This window comes from Schistocerca piceifrons, chromosome 2 (genome assembly GCF_021461385.2).
Source record: "Schistocerca piceifrons isolate TAMUIC-IGC-003096 chromosome 2, iqSchPice1.1, whole genome shotgun sequence".
NCBI classification, from domain to species: Eukaryota; Metazoa; Arthropoda; class Insecta; order Orthoptera; family Acrididae; genus Schistocerca; species Schistocerca piceifrons.
Window position 1 is genome coordinate 613,518,516 of NC_060139.1, and position 18,206 is coordinate 613,536,721.

The 18,206-nt window shown below is 43.1% G+C and overlaps 1 protein-coding gene across 1 annotated transcript in view; it reads left to right on the forward strand.

Moving 5' to 3' along the window:
• LOC124776403 (peroxisome biogenesis factor 1) overlaps positions 1–18,206 on the forward strand; it is a 388,232-nt gene that overhangs the window by 364,319 nt on the left and 5,707 nt on the right. Inside the window, 1 exon segment of the mRNA XM_047251383.1 lies at positions 2,417–2,511. Within this exon segment, the coding sequence (XP_047107339.1) occupies positions 2,417–2,511 (95 nt within the window).

The window sequence follows — 18,206 nt, forward strand, 5'->3', positions numbered from 1 at the left end:
TCTGACTAAACTTGGTGTTAACCATATAGCAGATATGGTCGATAGGTGAGGTGTCACACAAAAATTCAGGCTAGGGAGACTGTGGTCCCAGATGTTCATTGAAGAATGTACAAGTACATAGGCTCGGATTGTATTGTTCCAATATGTAGAATTAGTTGAAGGGCAGGGTGTAAGCAGGCTCCAAAACATTTTGATAGATCTATTGTTCACACTGCCCTCAATATGTAGTACTCAGGCATGCGCGTTTTATGCAGTGGTTACTCAGTCCTTCAGAGCTGGCGTTTGTCCCCTATGTTGCCAGAGCATGGTATCGTTTTAGATGTCTGCAACCACAACAGTATTACAGTTGGAAGCTGGATTCTGTGGAATAAACAGTTTGTCACCCAGCACACAGGCAACGGAGTTTACGTACACGCTGAAGTATGCGGAATTCATGGTTTGTGGAGAACTGAAGCCATGATGAAATTTTCACTCTACCGCCGAGTGTGCATTGATATAAAACTTCGTGGCAGATAAAACTGTGTGCCGAATCGATACTCGAACTCAGGACCTGCTGTAGAGTGAAAATGTGTTTTCGGGCAGTTGTCTTCTGAAACCCCATAGGTACTTACGAATAACCGTCTATATGTGCGAGAAGATATAGTCATAGTGATCGGTAAAGAACTGAAATGGAAGTGGAGGTGACATGTACACTATGTGATCAAAAGTATCCGGACACCTGGCTGAAACTGACTTACAAGTTTGTGGCGCCCTCCATCGGTAATGCTAGAAATTCAGTATGGTGTTGGCCTACCCTTAGCCGTGATCACAGCTTCTACTCTCGCAGGCATACGTTCAGTTAGGTGCCGGAAGGTTTCTTGGGGAGTGGCAGCCCATTCTTCTCGGAGTGATGCACTGAGAAGAGATATCGATGTCGGTCGGTGAGGCCAGGCACGAAGTCTTTGTTCCAAAACATCCCAAAGGTGTTGTCTAGGATTCAGGTCAGGACTCTGTGCAGGCCAGTCCATTACTTGCATGTTACTGTCGTGTAACCACTCCGCCACAGGCCGTGCATTATGAACAGGTGCTCGATCGTGTTGACAGATGCAGTCGTCATCCCCGAATTGCTCTTCAGCAGTGGGAAGCAAGAAGGTGCTTAAAACATCAATGTAGGCCTGTGCCGTGATAGTGCCACGCATAACAACAAGAGGTGCAAGTCCCCTCCATGAGAAACACGACCACACCGTAACACCACCACCTCCGAATTTTACTGTTGTCACTAGACACGCTGGCAGATGACGTTCGCCGGCCGGAGTGGCCGTGCGGTTCGAGGCGCTGCAGTCTGGAATCGAGCTACCGCTACGGTCGCAGGTTCGAATCCTCCCTCGGGCATGGATGTGTATGATGTCCTTAGGTTAGTTAGGTTTAATTAGTTCTAAGTTCTAGGTGACTGAAGACCTCAGAAGTTAAGTCGCTTAGTGCTCAGAGCCATTTGAACCATTTTTGATGAAGTTCACCGGGCATTCGCCATACCCACACCCTACCATCGGATAGCCACATTGAGTACCGTGATTCGTCACTCCACTCAACGTTTTTCCACTGTTCAATCGTCCAATGTTTCCGATGTGATAGTGAACTAGAAGCGTGAAGGGACACGTACAGCACAAAAGCGTACAAGTCGACCTGGTCTGTTGACTAACAGAGACAATCGACAGTTGAAGAGGGTCGTAATGTGTAATAGTCAGACATCTATCCAGACCATCACACAGGAATTCCAAACTGCATCAGCATCCACTGAAAGTAGTACGACAGTTAGGCGGGAGGAGAGAAAACTTGAATTTCAAGGTCGAGCGGCTGCACATGAGCCCTGAAAGAAAGTGTAGTGAAGGAATTCTTTCAAGACTTATCGTGTAAGATAATTATAATGTAGACGGTAGTAGGGAAAAGACAAGACATGCTTAGATGCCTAAACCTGAAGATCGTAACATGTGGAAAAATGGCTGTCGCTATGCATGTACCCCCGCCGCTCACAAAAAAGGGGGAGGCAGGAAGGAGAACAAATGCACGGGACTTTTATTTTTACTTTCTACATCTTCTGCATTGTACAAGGAAACTATTTACGCCAAGCGTTCTGATTGCTGAGTGATTTCTTTTCTCGCAAGAAGCTGTATCTCAGTGTTAGATTTTCTGTCTCTCTCTGTTTCTTGCGGTCTACAGTTTAGTTGTGAGAGATGTTGTTTGCTATATACATGATTAAATTTCCATCCTGCGCGTTTTGATCCAGTAGCTTCTTTATAAAGTCTGTTTATTCTGTACCTTGAGTAAGAATCCCGGTGTACTGGGGACTTGCTTCATGTTTCGGGTTAAAGGTCTTGATTTTAATTTCTTAGCCTTTGGTGAGTTCTTCGTGTGATTTTAATGTTGTTGTTTCTTTCAGCTCGCTCCTGTCATCACGCAACATCATTTGGAAACATCGCTAAAGAATACGAGACCCTCTTTGTCGCCGGCTGAAAAGGCGAAGTACGATATAATGTAAGTAACCTCAGTCACAGCTAGATGGTACAGTTTCAGTGTAGTGCTTAAGCAAGCGCGTGACGCATTGGCAGGCTTGAATTATGTTCGTTCTGCCTTACTTATGAGGCAGATACACAAATTTATAATGTTTGCCTAACCACCTCTCCGCATTAATGAATTTAAAAAGAGAATCGTATGCAGGCGACTACGGTAGCTATGCTAAGGATGTCGCACAAGTCATCGAAAGTTATGTCTTAATAGACGCGAACAGATATGTGAAAACACACAAGATTTTATACAAAAATTAAAAATATTTCAAATGCGCCATTTCTGACCAAGGTCTTTGGGGGGTTTCTCTATCCTGTATTCTCGGCTGGGAAATTTACAAAAGGTAGGATTTCAAGCAGGCGACTGCTGCGGTAGACGCACTACCCAAGCTGACCAAGTCATCTACTTTAGTCGCTTTACATTTAGTAGTCTCCACTTTTTCATCTGAGACGTATTGTCCCAGAACTAAGTAAAAAATACCTGCGGATCTGCTGGTCCTAATCAAAGATTTTCGGTAGATTTCCCTTGTTTGTAAGGCAAATGCCAGAACTGGAAATCAGTTCTCAAATATTCTCAGTTGTCTTCACCTGCGCTCCCTCTCCCCTGCCCCAAGGCCCGCGTCCCTCATTCCCCACAATCAGTTCCACTGGTGTCTGACTGGAAAACATGGAGCTCTACAGTGAGTCGGGTCTCGAACAGCCCGATCGATCCTTCAGCGGAGAGATTGAAACCTATTTAAAAGGGTAATTACTTTATTAACCCTCCATTACCAGCAGATACGTCTCGCATTTTATTTTAACAATTTCAGTAGTCATCATCGTCATTAGTTATCTGCTATATTAGCAGGTCCTTTGCCTCTCCATTTTCTGCGATCCATTGCTTCCTTCTTAAGGCTGCTGTATGTTGTACCGTCCATCATGTCATCCAGTATCTGGAATCTCTTCCTTCCTCGCTTCCTTTTCCCTTGTACATAACTTTCTAAAACTGTTTTTATCAGTCCGTCATTCTTTCTTAATATATGCCCAATCCAATTTCTTTTTCTTCTCTTTATTACATCTAGTAACTGCCTTTTCTCTCCCACTCTTCTCACTACCTCTTCATTTTTTACTCTGTCCATCCAACTTATTCCTTCCATCTTCCGCCATGTCCAGATCTCAAAAGCCTCCAGCCTTTCTCTGTCTTTTTTCCTCATAGTCCATGTTTCAGCGCCATATAGAAGAACACTCCATACAAGACATTTTATGAGTCTCTTTCTGAGTTCTCTGTCCATACCGCTGCAGAAGATTCTCCTTTTCTTATAAAACGCCTCTTTTGCCATTGCTATCCTTGTTTTAATTTCTGTGGTGCACTTCCAGTCGGTGTCTATCCTGCTTCCAAGATACTTAAAATTTTGCACCTGTTCTAGTTTTTCTCCATTCAGCACAATTTTTAGTTCCTTATTTCCTCCTATTGCCAATACTTTTGTTTTATTTGTGTTAATTTTCATTCCATATTTTTTTCCGTTAGTTGCAATGGTGTCCACCAAATCCTGTAATTCTTTTTCCCCTGTGGCTAGAAGGACCATGTCATCAGCAAATCTCAAGCACCCTACTCTTCTTCCTCCAATTTCTACTCCTTTGTCATCTAATGAGCATTGGTCAATCATATTTTCCAAGTACAGGTTGAAAAGAGTAGGTGATAAACAGCATCCTTGTCTTACTCCTTTCCCTAGTCTGATCCAGTTTGTACTTTCTCCTCTCACTTTAACTGAAACTTTTTGATTAAGGTACAATGAGTTTATAAGTCTTCTGGTTTTCCAGTCCACTCTCTTTTCCCTCATAATAGTCGCCAGCTTGTCCCAAACCACATTTTCAAATGCCTTTTCTAAATCGATGAAGCACATATATAGGTCTCTTCCTTTTTCAATAAATCTTTCTCCCAAGATTCGTAGGAGCCCTATTGCATCTCTGGTGCCCGTATTCCGTCTAAAGCCAAACTGCTCCTCGCCGAGATTCTCCTCTATTACTTTTTCAAGTCTTTTATTAATTATTCTTAACATCACTTTGGCTGCATGTGAAATGAGGCTGATTGTCCTGTGCTCGCTGCATTTCTTGGTTCCTTGTTTTTTCGGCAATGGAATCATTACTGTTGTCAAAAAATCCTCAGGCCATTCACCACTGTCATATATTTTATTACATAACCTCAATATTTCTCTTATTCCATTGTGGTTCAAGCATTTTAGTATTTTTCCCGGTATTGTATCTGTACCTACTGCTTTGCCATTTTTCATTGCAGCAATAGCAGACTTTACTTCTTCCATTATGATGGTCGGTCCTTTCTCTTCATCACTTACACTGTTGTGTGATTCAAGTTCCAGAGTTTCTGGTTTGCTATTTGTGTCATATAGCTCTTTTATATATTCTTCCCATCTCTGGAGGACATCGTCACGATCTTTATACACTACCTCTTCGTCTTTACTCAAAATTTCCATAGTAGCACTTCCTGCTCTGTTTTGTTCCCATGTCATAGTCTTTACTCTGTTGTATAGTAAGTTGTATCTTCCTTTCCTGTCCAGTTCTTCAATTTCATCACATTCCTCTTTTAGCCATTTTTTCCTAGCCTGCTCTGTTTCTCTTCGCAGTTCGTTATTTAACCTTCGGTATATCTTTCTTGCATCTTCAGTGTTCTTGTTTTTCAATTTTCTTCTCTCCTCCATCTTGGAAATCATTTCTTGTGTGACCCATGGTTTTTTTGACCTTTTCCCTTTTACATATCCTATATTTTGTTGTCCTGCTTTAATGATTCCTTCTTTCAGCATATTCCAGTACTCGTTGGCATTATCAGGTGCTTCTTTGTCTCGTAATGTGTTTAGAAAGTCCCGAGACAGCATTTCTGTAATTTGTTCTTTGTTGGACCTTATCTTCTCTAGATCCCATTTCTTCACCATTGTCGCCTTTTTCAGTTTTTTCATTCTTATTTCTATATCTGCCATAAGTAAGTTGTGGTCACTATTAATATCTGCACCTGGTAATGTGTGCACCTTCTTGATTCCATTCCTGTATCTTTCTTCTACCAGTATGAAATCGATTTGGTTTCTATATTTATCCCCTGGTGATTTCCAAGTGTAGAGCCTCCTCTTATGGTTCTTGAACCATGTGTTTGCCACTATCAGCTTCCTTTCCCTGCAGAAGTCAATTAACCATTCACCTCTGTCATTTCTCTTTCCAAGACCATGACTGCCTACTATGTTTCCCTCTTTCCCCTCTCCCACAATGGCGTTCCAGTCTCCCATTACTATTTTGCAGCATTTTTTATTTTCGTCCATTATTCTCTCTATTACATTGTACGTTTCCTCTACAATTTGGTCATCATGTTCTGAAGTTGGCATATACACCTGAACAATCAGTAAATCTTTTTGTGCTCCTTTCAGCCTTACACCAATAACCCGGTCATTTGCATAGTCTACATATTCCACACATTTAGCCAATTCCTTTGTCATAATCATTCCTACTCCATTAATTCCTTTTACTTCTCCTCCTGAGTAGTAGAATACATATTCATCTGACTGCAACTCTCCATGTCCATTCCATCTTACTTCAGCAACTCCTACGAGGTCCATATGATTCTTTTCCATCTCTCTTTTAAGGTTTTCTAGTTTTCCTGCTTGTAGCAGAGTTCTGACATTCCAGGTACCAATTCTCGTTTTGATTTTTTGCCTCCTTTCAAGTTGTCCCCCCCGGAGATCCGAATGGGGGACTATTTTACCTCCGGACACTGATTTAACATGAGAGGAAGCCATTTTTTGTGCATAAATGGAGACTGCATTATGCGGGGAAGATAATCTGCGGTGGTATTCCGTTGCCTTCCGCAGTTCTGGAGGCCGCCCCTAACATGGGATACAGACGCCTTTTGCAGCCGCCCGCTCCGGGTCAGACGCTGCATGAGAAGTATAGGTTGGAAAATGAAAGACCCCTAGCCCTCGAAACCTAATAGCGTCAGGGTCGGAAAAGAACAAGAGCTGGCCGAGGGTGGCCAGATAGGAAAGATAAGAGTGAGGAGCCTGGCATAAGTAAGTGGAAGCAATGCCAGGACTCAGCTCGGGGCCCCGTGGTCGCCAGCCACGTATCACTAGGTGTGACTCCCTGAGGTTTCAGTAGTATTCTGCTGTAAAATTTGACATTTCATGTCGCTATTATACGCAGTTACAGAACAAGCAGATAATGGGCGCATATACCCCATTTTCTAGGCGATTCTAGGCGCTTCAGTCTGGAACGGCGCTACCGCTACGGCCGCAGGTTCGAATCCTGCCTCGGGCATGGATGTGTGTGATGTCCTTAGGTTAGTTAGGTTTAAGTAGATCTAAGTTATAGGGGATTGATGACCGTCGAGGTTAAATCCCATAGTACACAGAGCCATTTGAACCATCCATTTTAGGGCTGTGTATTCGGCTCACGTTTTAATGGTATTCCTCTTAGAGAGGCCAATTACGGCAGGTACTCTTAGGCGAAAACGTGTCCCATCAAGAGGTTGATGGGTTTGGAAACTAGTAGCAACTAGCGACCTGCCCCAACTTCCCTCGGGTAGCACTGATTGTTCGAAGTGCACCTCAGATTTTTTTTTCTCGCAACTGGAAACATGCGATTTGTTTTAAAATACGTGTGCACTCGACTTGTGAATGCTTGACAGAGACGGCAGCTGTCTACGACAGAGACAACTATAGTGGTAGCGGAGAGTGTGTAGACTGGTTTTGATACTTAAAAGGGCGATATTTACAATTCGCGAGCAGCGTAATCATCCGTTTTCTTCATTTCCATGCTTTGACGCCAATTGGAATTCATCTCCAGTTGAGTGATACATATTACGATCGTGTTATTGATGTGCCTAACGAGTGTTCGCGGATGCGAAAGTTCAAAGAAGGCAGAACGTCATGTGACAACAATGAAAGACAATCTTGGCCTTGCCCCGGCCAGTCTGACGACGTGACGGAGTGGATAAAGTTGTTTGAGAGTATTGCCGAACGAGTGTGGAACACACCATTTCCAAAGCTGGCATTTCTGTGGGAACTGTCCGCACAATCCTATATGAAGGCCTGAAAATGCGAAAAGTGCTCTCCATGTGGGTCGCACGAATGCTGACGGACGACCACAAGGCTGCGCGTATGGCACGTTGCCAGGCAATGCTGATGCGTGATGACGGCATGAATGGGACTCTTCATCGATTTTGACGAAGGATGAGATATGGATGGCGTTTTTCAATCCTGAAACGAAGTGCCAGTCAACTCATTGGAAACGCACACACACACACACACACACACACACACACACACACACACACACACTACCACCAAACAAAAAATTTCAGGTAAGCACGAGTGCTGAAAAACGATGATGGCCATTTTCTGTGACAGCGGTGGCTTAATGGCGTAATCCTTACGCATTGCGTTCCAAAGGGCACTACGGTCCCAGATATACTCTACCAAGTTTTGAAGAACAAGCTCCTTTCAACATTGTGTGAAAAGAGGCCATAAAGGGCTGTACATGTGCTCTTTCACCGAGACAACGCACCAGCTCATAGGGTGCATTGGACGCAGCAGTATCTTCGCGAAAAATTACTATGAAGCGATTTCTTATGGTCCCTACTCATATGACCTGGATCCTAGCGACTTGTGGCTGTTTCCAACGGTGACAGACACTCTCCGCCGTCCCACATTCACCAGTCGTGATGCTATTGCACCAGCGATTTTCCGTTGTCAAACCGGGCTCCTAAAGAAACGTTCACGGCAGCCCATAAACCATCGGGTCGACGTTGGTATACATGTGTACGCTGCAGGGAGATTAAGTGGAGAACTGATAAAAGTGTCACAGTTTTCGTATGATTAGTTTGCGAGAAAAAAGTCCGAGATGTTGTAACTTGAGTGCAACTCGTAACCTCTTAAGTATCCTCGGTTGGATGACTTGTCTAGCGTAGCGGTAATAAAATTTTCCCCGTGAATCAGTCTATTTATTAGTGCAAAACGTATCAGAATCGCTGCAGTAGTTCCTGAAATTAACCATCATATGCGTACAGACAGAACAAACGCGGCGGCTGGTTTTAATTTATAATATGTGTAGATAGAGCAGAGACGACGGAGTTCTGATGCTAGTTGGCTGGTGAGTGTATTGACGGAGACGAGCCTTTACTATCATTTATGAAGTACTATTGTACATGGCGTCACTCTCTCCGGGGTAGATGCCTCGTTTTCTACAGAGACCAATGACATTAGAGCAATGTGTCAGACTAATTCACACAATAAAGGAACAGTTGCAGGGTAGGTCGTACGTCGCAGGAATGAGTATAGGTTGATAATAAAATAAACATAGACCTGTAACTGAAAACATGAACATAGTACATGTTGACGAAGCCTCTGTGAAAGATAAGTCGCAGGCACAATCACCCGCGGATTCGTTTTTGGATTGGTTTTAGTCTCCAGTCCAATAGGAAAAGGAGGGAACTACCCCTTGGTCACAGAAAGAGCAGGCATTAATGACAAATCTTCGAGCAACAAGATAGGGAGACATGACGCGTAGGTTTTATGTTTCCTACAGCGCCTATGATGTTAGTCGTTCGTGTTGCGTAGTAAATCATTAATGTTACTTCCGTTCGGACGCATTTTTCTTCTTTGTACTTATTAAGGAACTTATCGGTGCGACTTAAGCGTTATAATGTTACTAAACGTTTATAGTATGTGCAATGATTCTAAGTTTTTAGTAATTTTTGAATTCTGCCTCAGGCAATAGCTTAAAAACGTATGTCCTTTTTTTTTTTTTTTTTTTTTTTTTTTTTTTTTTTTTTTTTTTTTTTTTTTTTAATTCTGTGGAACTGACTTTTTGAAATTGATTTGATAGTCATAAAGCCATGTTAGAGACTGTACAATATCACCAACGTTTAAAGCATACTTGCACAAAATGGAACGACCACACTGTTTCCACATACATACTTCGATACACGCGCTCACTCATCAAAATTCTTAATGCTGCACTTCCTATGCATAAGTCTTTACATAATTTCTTTAAGGCTTGATAGTCGTACAGTATCTTTGTTCCGTCTGAAGTAAGGGAGGTCGATAGTACTTTTAAGACCTTGACCTTGAAGTTGGCGATAGACAGAAGCTTTGTGAAGCTAGGAATTGAAGTGGCCTGTATCCAAAGTTCAACAGCTGATGAAGTAGTGTGTCCGTTGCACGGTTCCCATCGCTGGCAGGCGAGCACAGTGTAGTTAGTAACCTCTTGCTCTCCACCCAGCCATTTCGACGTAGGTATTGTGTGAAACGTTCGTGACTGAATTTTTGAGCACTACTGCTTCGTAAATCGTTCATGGTAATGTTCGTTTAGTATACCGGTGGTGTTATGACTCCCCCTCTTCTGATACCATGTGTTCTGTATGGTTAAGTTGTTTCGCACACGCAAAAGAATTAGATTCTGTATTTCCGGGTTTCTGTTCCCATAACCATGAGGACTGATGATGTTTCCACATCCTAGTCTTTTTCACCAACTTGAGCATTCAAATCGCCTGTAATGACAGTATCCTCCTGTGTTATTTGTTCTTCAAGCTCAGTAAGGAAATACTCTTTCTCCTCAGGGCTACATTCTTCCTGAGGTGCATATACTTGCAAAACAGAATTCTGTGTTTTACTAGCCCTTAGTTTCATCTGGATGATCCGGGCACTCTGTCTGTACATCTATGGAGGACGAGGTCAACTGCATTTTTGGATTCGCAACTGTTACCTCTCCAGTATAGCACATATCAATTTCTCGGTGATTTCTTCTCACAGCTTTTGCACTTTGTCTCACCCAGTCCCAGTATCCTGAGCTTACGCCTGCCCATTTCACATTTGTTGTTAAGAGTGAGGATATTGAGTGTACCAATTTTCTGTCGTTCCTTTTTGGGAGGGTTTTGTGTCTTACGTTATCTTCGATGAGCACCAGGTATTTGCACCGTATTACTTCGAGCGGTACTGGAAGAACTGTCATGTCTCGTGTTTAATTCATTCTTCCATCCGCGGCTTGGTTTAGGTTTGAAAGCAGTATGTATGGGCAAACCGAGCACCAAATCTTTGAAGACGACACTCTCACCGTCAACCTTATTCTGACACTGTCGTCCTTCCCCACGTACGTCTTTTTGGAGTGCGTTCACCGCCGACTTCATTTCTGTCGATGACAATGTGCGAACGCATCGAGCAGCGTAGGTGCAGCAACTCTTGAAACGGCGAATGAACTGGCTTGCCCGTTCTCTCGACGTCGAGCACGCGGGGGATGCGTTGGGGAGACGTATTACAGCGCGTCCACATGCACCATGGACCATGAAGGAGTTGTCAGCCGCGCTGGTGGAGGAAGGGAGCCTCCTACCGCAAGCACTCCTTGCCAACATTGTGGCCAGCATAGGAGCGCGTTGCACAGCTTATATCGCCGTCCGTGGTGATCAAACAGCCTATTATAGAATCGTGTCCGCCGTTTGTAATGTCAAGGATACCCTTATAAATACAGTCTGGAACCGCCCGACCGCTACGGTCGCAGGTTCGAATCCTGCCTCGGGCATGGATGTGTGTGATGTCCTTAGGTTACTTAGGTTTAAGTAGTTCTAAGTTCTACGGGACCGATGACCTCAGAAGTTAAGACCCATAGTGCTCAGAGCCATTTGAACCCTTATAAATCGCGGCGATATCAGTATAATTATTATCTTTGAATAAAAGTGTCATATCTGATCGTATCATTGGGTATTTGTTCCAGCAACCTTCTGCACTATACTGAAGCAGTTCTTTCTGTATAAGGTCCAAATTTCATCCAGCTATGTTACTTTCGAATGACACATCATGCGAAAGTTACTTCCATCCTTAAATTTTGCACACCAGTGTACAGTAATATTAATCATATTTTACTAGTGTATGTACGCAGCTCGTGGTCTCGCGGTAGCGTTCTCCCTTCCCTTCCACGAGGTCCCGGGTTCGATTCCCGGCGGGGTCAGGGATTTTCCCTGACTCGAGATGACTGGGTGTTGTTGTGTTGTCTTCATCATCATCATTCAAGCAATGGCCAACCAACTCCTCTAGGACCTTGCCTAGACGGCGGTGCAGGTCTCCCGCATCGTTCCCTACGCTCCTCGGAGTATGGGACCTCTTCCTCATCACTAGTGTACATATATCCAGTTCTGCTCCCGACTGAATAATACACACACACACACACACACACACACACACACACACACACACACGCACAGATGCTTCAAAAGACGCTATGAATAGGCCAGCTGGGCGTATATCGATTTGGCTTCAGGGACGCAGGATGATGTAAATTGCCCCTAAAAACAGCTATTATATCAACACAATTGACAACAATTTCGGCAGTCGCGAAGTGCCTTTCACGAAATGTTTATCAGAAGGTTCTCAAGCAGCACAAGAAGTACTGAAACATCACAGCGGATAACGCTATAGGGTCCCATTGATGTTTAAGATAATTCGGTATATACAACTGCGAGAGAGAAACACGACGTTACTTTTATATTGCTAAAATCCCGTGGCGTTCTTCGCAGGAATAAAATGAGTGCCAAGTTAGCGACAGTAGCCATTACCACGGGCAATCAGGAGAACGGTAAGATCCTGTACTCAGATTTTATAATCCAATTCAAGGAAGCGCTAAGAAAGATCTAGCGCTACCAGAGGACGTCATTGTAGTGAAGCATCCTCAGACAGGATGTACCACGAAGGAGAAAGCATTTCCTTACTGAGCTTGAAGAACAAATAACACAGGAGAATACTATCATTACAGGCGGTTTGAATGCTCAAGTTGCTAGAAAACACTACAATGTGAAAACGTCATCGGCCCTCATGGTTATGGGAACAGAAACCCGGAAAGTGAGAATCTAATTCTTTTCCGTGTGCAAAACAACTTAACCATACAGAACACGTGGTATCAGAAGAGGGAAAGTCATAAAATAACAAGATACAGCTGGATGGCAAGCTCAAGACTATGATAAGACTTCATCAAGGATAGAAAAGTTGATCAGTATGTTACAGATGTTAAAGTCATGCCCATTGAGTGCCTAGATAGCGACCACCGATTGTTTATTGCTGACCTACAAGATGTTCAAGTGAAAAAATTTAAACAAAACAGAATGCCAAAGATTATGACTTGGCTGTTGAAGAATATGGAAAAGAAAAGAAACTAAAAGCACGAATAGTAGCCAATGTACCCAAAAATGAGAAAAGGTGAGTTGAAGAAGAATGGTCTTCATTCAAAGAAACCCTTTTAAAGAGGCCATGGACATCTGCGGAAAAGCGAGTGCCACATCAAAAGAGAATGAAATACTTGATTAAAAAGGAGGGGGGGGTGAAGACAGCAGTAAAAGATAGGAACGTATTGAAAAGAAAATTAGACCATGAAAAACGGAAAACAGATTGTAGACGAAATGAATTAGCAACTGAACATCTAGCACAAAAATACCGCAGAAAGAAATTAGCTGTAACAACACTGATCCAGGAAGAAAAGTGCTGGGAGGACTTTACTACAAGGATAGAGGAAGACTGTCAGGGAAGTGGGAAATTATACAAAGGACTAAAGAGTAAACGAAATGAATATGTAAATATCCTTGAACTGGTAACATATCACGGTAACATACTTTGGACACAGAAAGGAACCCGGGATGAAACGAAAATGTACGTGAACGTGCTATTAAATAGAGGTGGGGACAACACAACCATCAACGAGTGTAGAGTAATTAATGAAGTACAAACCTACGAGCATCCATTAAAATGGCGTGGGGTAGGAACAGCATAAAGAATATGCGGAATGGAACGTCGACAGGCTATGATGATCTCAGCTCAGACATGCCAAAGGCAGCTTAAAATGCGTATTAGCGGTTTGGGAAGAAAACAAATTCCCAGAAGATTGGAGTAAAGGAGTCATCATCCCTTTGTTCAAAAAGTGCGGTCGACGAAAATGTGGAAATTACTGAGGCATCACGCTGGTGCCACACACCGTGAAGCTGCTGAAAAGATCACAGAAATGAGATATGGAAAGATAGTAGAACCTCTGCCTGAGGAAGTACAACAGGGATTCAGGAAAGGCTGAGGTACTATGGATCTTATTTTTGCAGTAAGAATGATGACAGAAAAGTGCTGGGAATATGGAAGAAATCTTGTGTCTGAATTTGTGGAAATTGAAAAAGCGTATGACAGTGTCCTCTAAACAAGATATGGGAATGTTGGGAAGACCTTTAAAGGTGCCAAAGTACCTAATTGATAAAGTCAAGACGCCACACCAAAAGTGTTACAGCTGTGTCCAGATAGGTAACGAAGATCAGAATGGTTTGAAACAATGAGACGTTTCCAACAAGAAAGTGACTTATCAGCACTCCAGTTTGTAATAGTAATGGACAAGATCATAAATTCTGTCAACAAAATACTGAACCAAATGCCCTAGCTTTTGTTAATGATTTGATAGTATGGGGAGAGACAGAAGCTGAAGCACGAAAGAAACTTAATGATTCGAACAACAAATTCAAAAATTTCGTACTAAAAATAAATCAAACAAAGACAGTAGAAATGACAGTCAACAGGGCCGGCTCGTGTGGCCGTGCGGTTCTAGGCGCTTCAGTCTGGAACCGCGTGACCACTACGGTCGCAGGTTCGAATCCTGGCTCGGGCATGGATGTGTGTGATGTCCTTGGGTTAGTTAGATTTAAGTAGTTTAAGTTCTAGGGGACTGATGACCGCAGATGTTAAGTCCCATAGTGCTCAGAGCCATTTGAACCATTTGAACAGTCAACAGGCAAGGAACAATTTCAAATATATTTCTAGAAGGAGTCAAAGTAGAATCTGTTTCCCATTTCAAGTACCTCGAAAGCGTGATCTCGAAAGAAAACACCATTAAGCAGGAAATACTCAGGAGAACACAGAAAGCATTCAGTTTTTACAGTCAAATCAGAAATCTTCTCTCGGACGATAAAATTCCACGAAAAGCAAAAGCGACCATGTACCACACCTATTTCGTACCATTCCTTACATATGGTTGAGAAACATGTACCCTACTAAACAAAGACCTCAGCAGAATTGAGGCAACAGAAAGGAAATTCATTAGAACTCTGAATCAAACAACTAGAAAGGACAAAATCAGGAATGAGGTGAATAGAAAAGTAGACGGTACTGAGGTTCCTGTTACCAGTGCCATAAAAAAACGCAGGCTTCAGTGGTATGGGCACATAATGAGAATGAACAGCGAATGACCTGCCAAAAACTATTTCAACCTGAACCTCGTAGGAAGAAGACCACGTGGAAGACCAAGAAAACGCTGGATAGAAACCGTCAGATCAGGCGTGCAGGATAAATGGCACAAATCGGAAGTTATCCTGGAACAGAAGATGTATGAAGACAGAAGAGGTGGCGTGCGTTTGTACACGTGACTCGGGAAACTGGAATTGGAAAATGATGATGATGATCATCATCATCGTCATCATGTTGATGACTTCCATGCAGCGTTAGCCCGTACCCCCTAGACCAGACACCACAACACCTAGATGACCAAAACGATCATGTTCAACGATGTTTCTGGGTGCATTACTTGATCGCACCTCCGGCCATATGAGGGTACGTTCACAATGGTCGGACAAGTTCTTTGTGGTGATGCACGTGTTATGGTGTGGGGGCGCATGATATTGCCTCCAAATCTTTGAACGTGGTACACTTACCAGTCAGCGTTATAGTGATATTGTACTCCTTTCCCAGTTGTTCCTTTTTAGGAGTGGATATCTGTCTAAGCATAAAGTACTGGATGAGATTCTCTTGGAGTTTCATAATACTCGCCAATGTCGTTTCCTCTGAGTGCAAAGTCCACTCCCCAACAAAAGCAGTAGCCTTTGGTTGCCAGTTATGGAGTCCTTGTTTCGAAGCTCTGTTATCAAGCGCTGTCCGTCATTTTCAGTTATTCTAAATTATCGCGGTTCGGTGCCGGCAAATAACGCTTGTTTGGCTGGTAACGAAGTTGGAAACACAGGGGATCATTTTGCGTAGTTTGGTGCGGCTAATGCGTTTGACACGGCGTGCGCGGTCCGCCGCGCCCGGTTATTGGCTTTAGAAACCTATTTGCCGGAGTCGTGACCACTATATTGCCAATGTGTAATCAACGCGAGTGGCGAGCGACCGTTCATCGTGGAATAATGCGATAGACCGTCAAGTTACGCCATTAGGTATTTAAGTGAGGGGAAGGGCGGGGGCGGGAGGGGTAGGGGAGGCGTTAGGGAGAGCGAGGGAGCAGTCACGAACGGCATCGTTGTTCTGTAGCGGGGTTTGGAAGTTCTTTGCCAAACGAATTTTGTTAACAAACTTTAGTAATCCACAATCTGTTTAATCTAGAACTTGTCATTTGAGATCAGTGTTATCTAATTTTTCATACGAGACATAAAAAAACCTATCGTTATCATCATCGCCATACCATAATTCAGTGTTCTGCCTGATTTTTCACTGTTGCAATTTCCCTTCATTTATCGAGACAAGAGGCATTTGCCCTCACTTGATACTACGAGTATGGTTCTGTACCCGCATCAGTTGCGCGATGAATGTGTACCACGCTTTTCCGTAGTATTTCTCACCTTCCAGGTTACCTGCCTTCTGAAACATCAGACAGAAAGCTGTCGTGCAGCTTTGTCCTGTCCATCAGACTGTTCTTTCACGCTCAATGACCATACTTGAACTGAAACACAGGGTGACAAAGAGTAGATCGCATTGCTGGTTTCTTCCTTCACTGAAAACCTTAATACCGTTACTCCTTCCGGGATCTGCACAACACCGAAAATGACATATGTAGAGCCGGCCGGGGTGGCCGAACGGTTCTAGGCGCTACAGTCTGGAACCGCGCGACCGCTACGGTCGCAGGTTCGAATCCTGCCTCGGGCATGGATGTGTGTGCTGTCCTTAGGTTAGTTAGGTTTAAGTAGCTCTGAGTTCTAGGGGACTGATCATCTTAGAAGTTAAGTCCCATAGTGCTCAGAGCCATTTTTTTGACGTATGTAGAGATAAGCGATCACACAGTAATCGAAAACTCAATTAAAATCTCTTAGTTGAAGAAAGAGCACTGATCCTGGAGAGGTAGTTCTTCGCATGTACAGGGTATTTCGCAATTTCTATTACAGGCTTCTAGGGATTGTAGGGGGAGGTGGTAGATAATGTTTTGATAAGGAACTCATGTCCAGGAATGTACAGTTTGTGTGTAAAAAAAAAATTGAAGATCGTTATCAATTCGAAAATGCTCACTTCGCAGTACGCACGCAGCATAACAATAAGCTCTGTATGGGCAGTGTTTCGAATACCCACCGTAGGGTTCTTTTCTACGTAAGGAAGGACATCTTCTTCAGAGTGCGGCGAGTCCGTGGAACACCACAGTCAACCCTCCCAGTTGTGAAAGTACCAGTTTCCGCTGCTGTTGCTATAGTCGGGCTTAAATGGCATGTGATGCGGAGGAGCGGTTGAGAATGAAATATATAGATCCCAGCCACGGTATGGTACGTTTCTTAACCGGACACGGACCTCACCTCATGCACTTAAACCGGTTGAGTCTGAGACAGACATCTACATCTACATACACATGCGGGGAAGAAGGTTCCCCAGAAAACACTGTCTTTTTCCGCGGGCAATACGCGAACAATGGACATACACTACATTTACACTGCACAGAAACTGACATACATGAGACGAAGAACAATGGGCACAACTAAACATACTGACAAACAGTATTTCAAAAACAACGCATGAAGAGTGCCTGCGGACACGAAATAACAGACATGCGTATATGCAACGTAATAACGATCTTCAGAAGACGGACAGCGATACCCACAGTGACCGTGAAAGCAGTGATACTGAAGAAGAACAGAAGGAGGAGGACGAGATGTGACAGTAAATAAGCATAAGGTGCCGGCGATGCAGCCAAGAAAGAACTAAATACTGTACACGGATGAGCACATAAAGTTTATATATAGGATTAGCAATACTATTTCTGTGCTAACAAACCTAAATTTTTTGTTGTGACTGGCGGTCAACAGCTCGAATAAACCATTCCGAGATATTCACCGCCAGTCACAATCGGCTATGGCACTCACAGATCTTATATTTCAACCTTAAATTTCATTATTTTAAAAAGTATTATTCTTTGTAAAACGTTGTGGATAAAAATAAAAGAAAACTACAAAAAGGTGAAAACAGAAAACTATAAGGAATGTTCTACCTGTTTCAAAACATCAGGCAACAGGTCTATAATTTGGCAATAAATAAATAAATAAAATGTGATGCTATAATTGCAACATTCACTGACGACAGTGCCCTCTTCTCAGTATGTGTGACTTCCGTGAAGCGGGTGATTTGAACGTGATCCTACCTTCAAACTTAGTTTATATCCAAACGGTGCATTTCAGCACATCGTTTTCTTATCAAAATTTTATCTTTTAACGCCCTGGAAACCAGTAGTAGGAATTGTGAAACACTATATACAGGGTGTTACAAAAAGGTATGGCCAAACTTTCAGGAAACATTCCTCACACACAAAGAAAGAAAATATGGCATGTGGACATGTGTCCGGAAACGCTTACTTTCCATGTTAGAGCTCATTTTATTACTTCTCTTCCGATCACACTAATCATGGAATGGAAACACAGCAACAGAACGTACC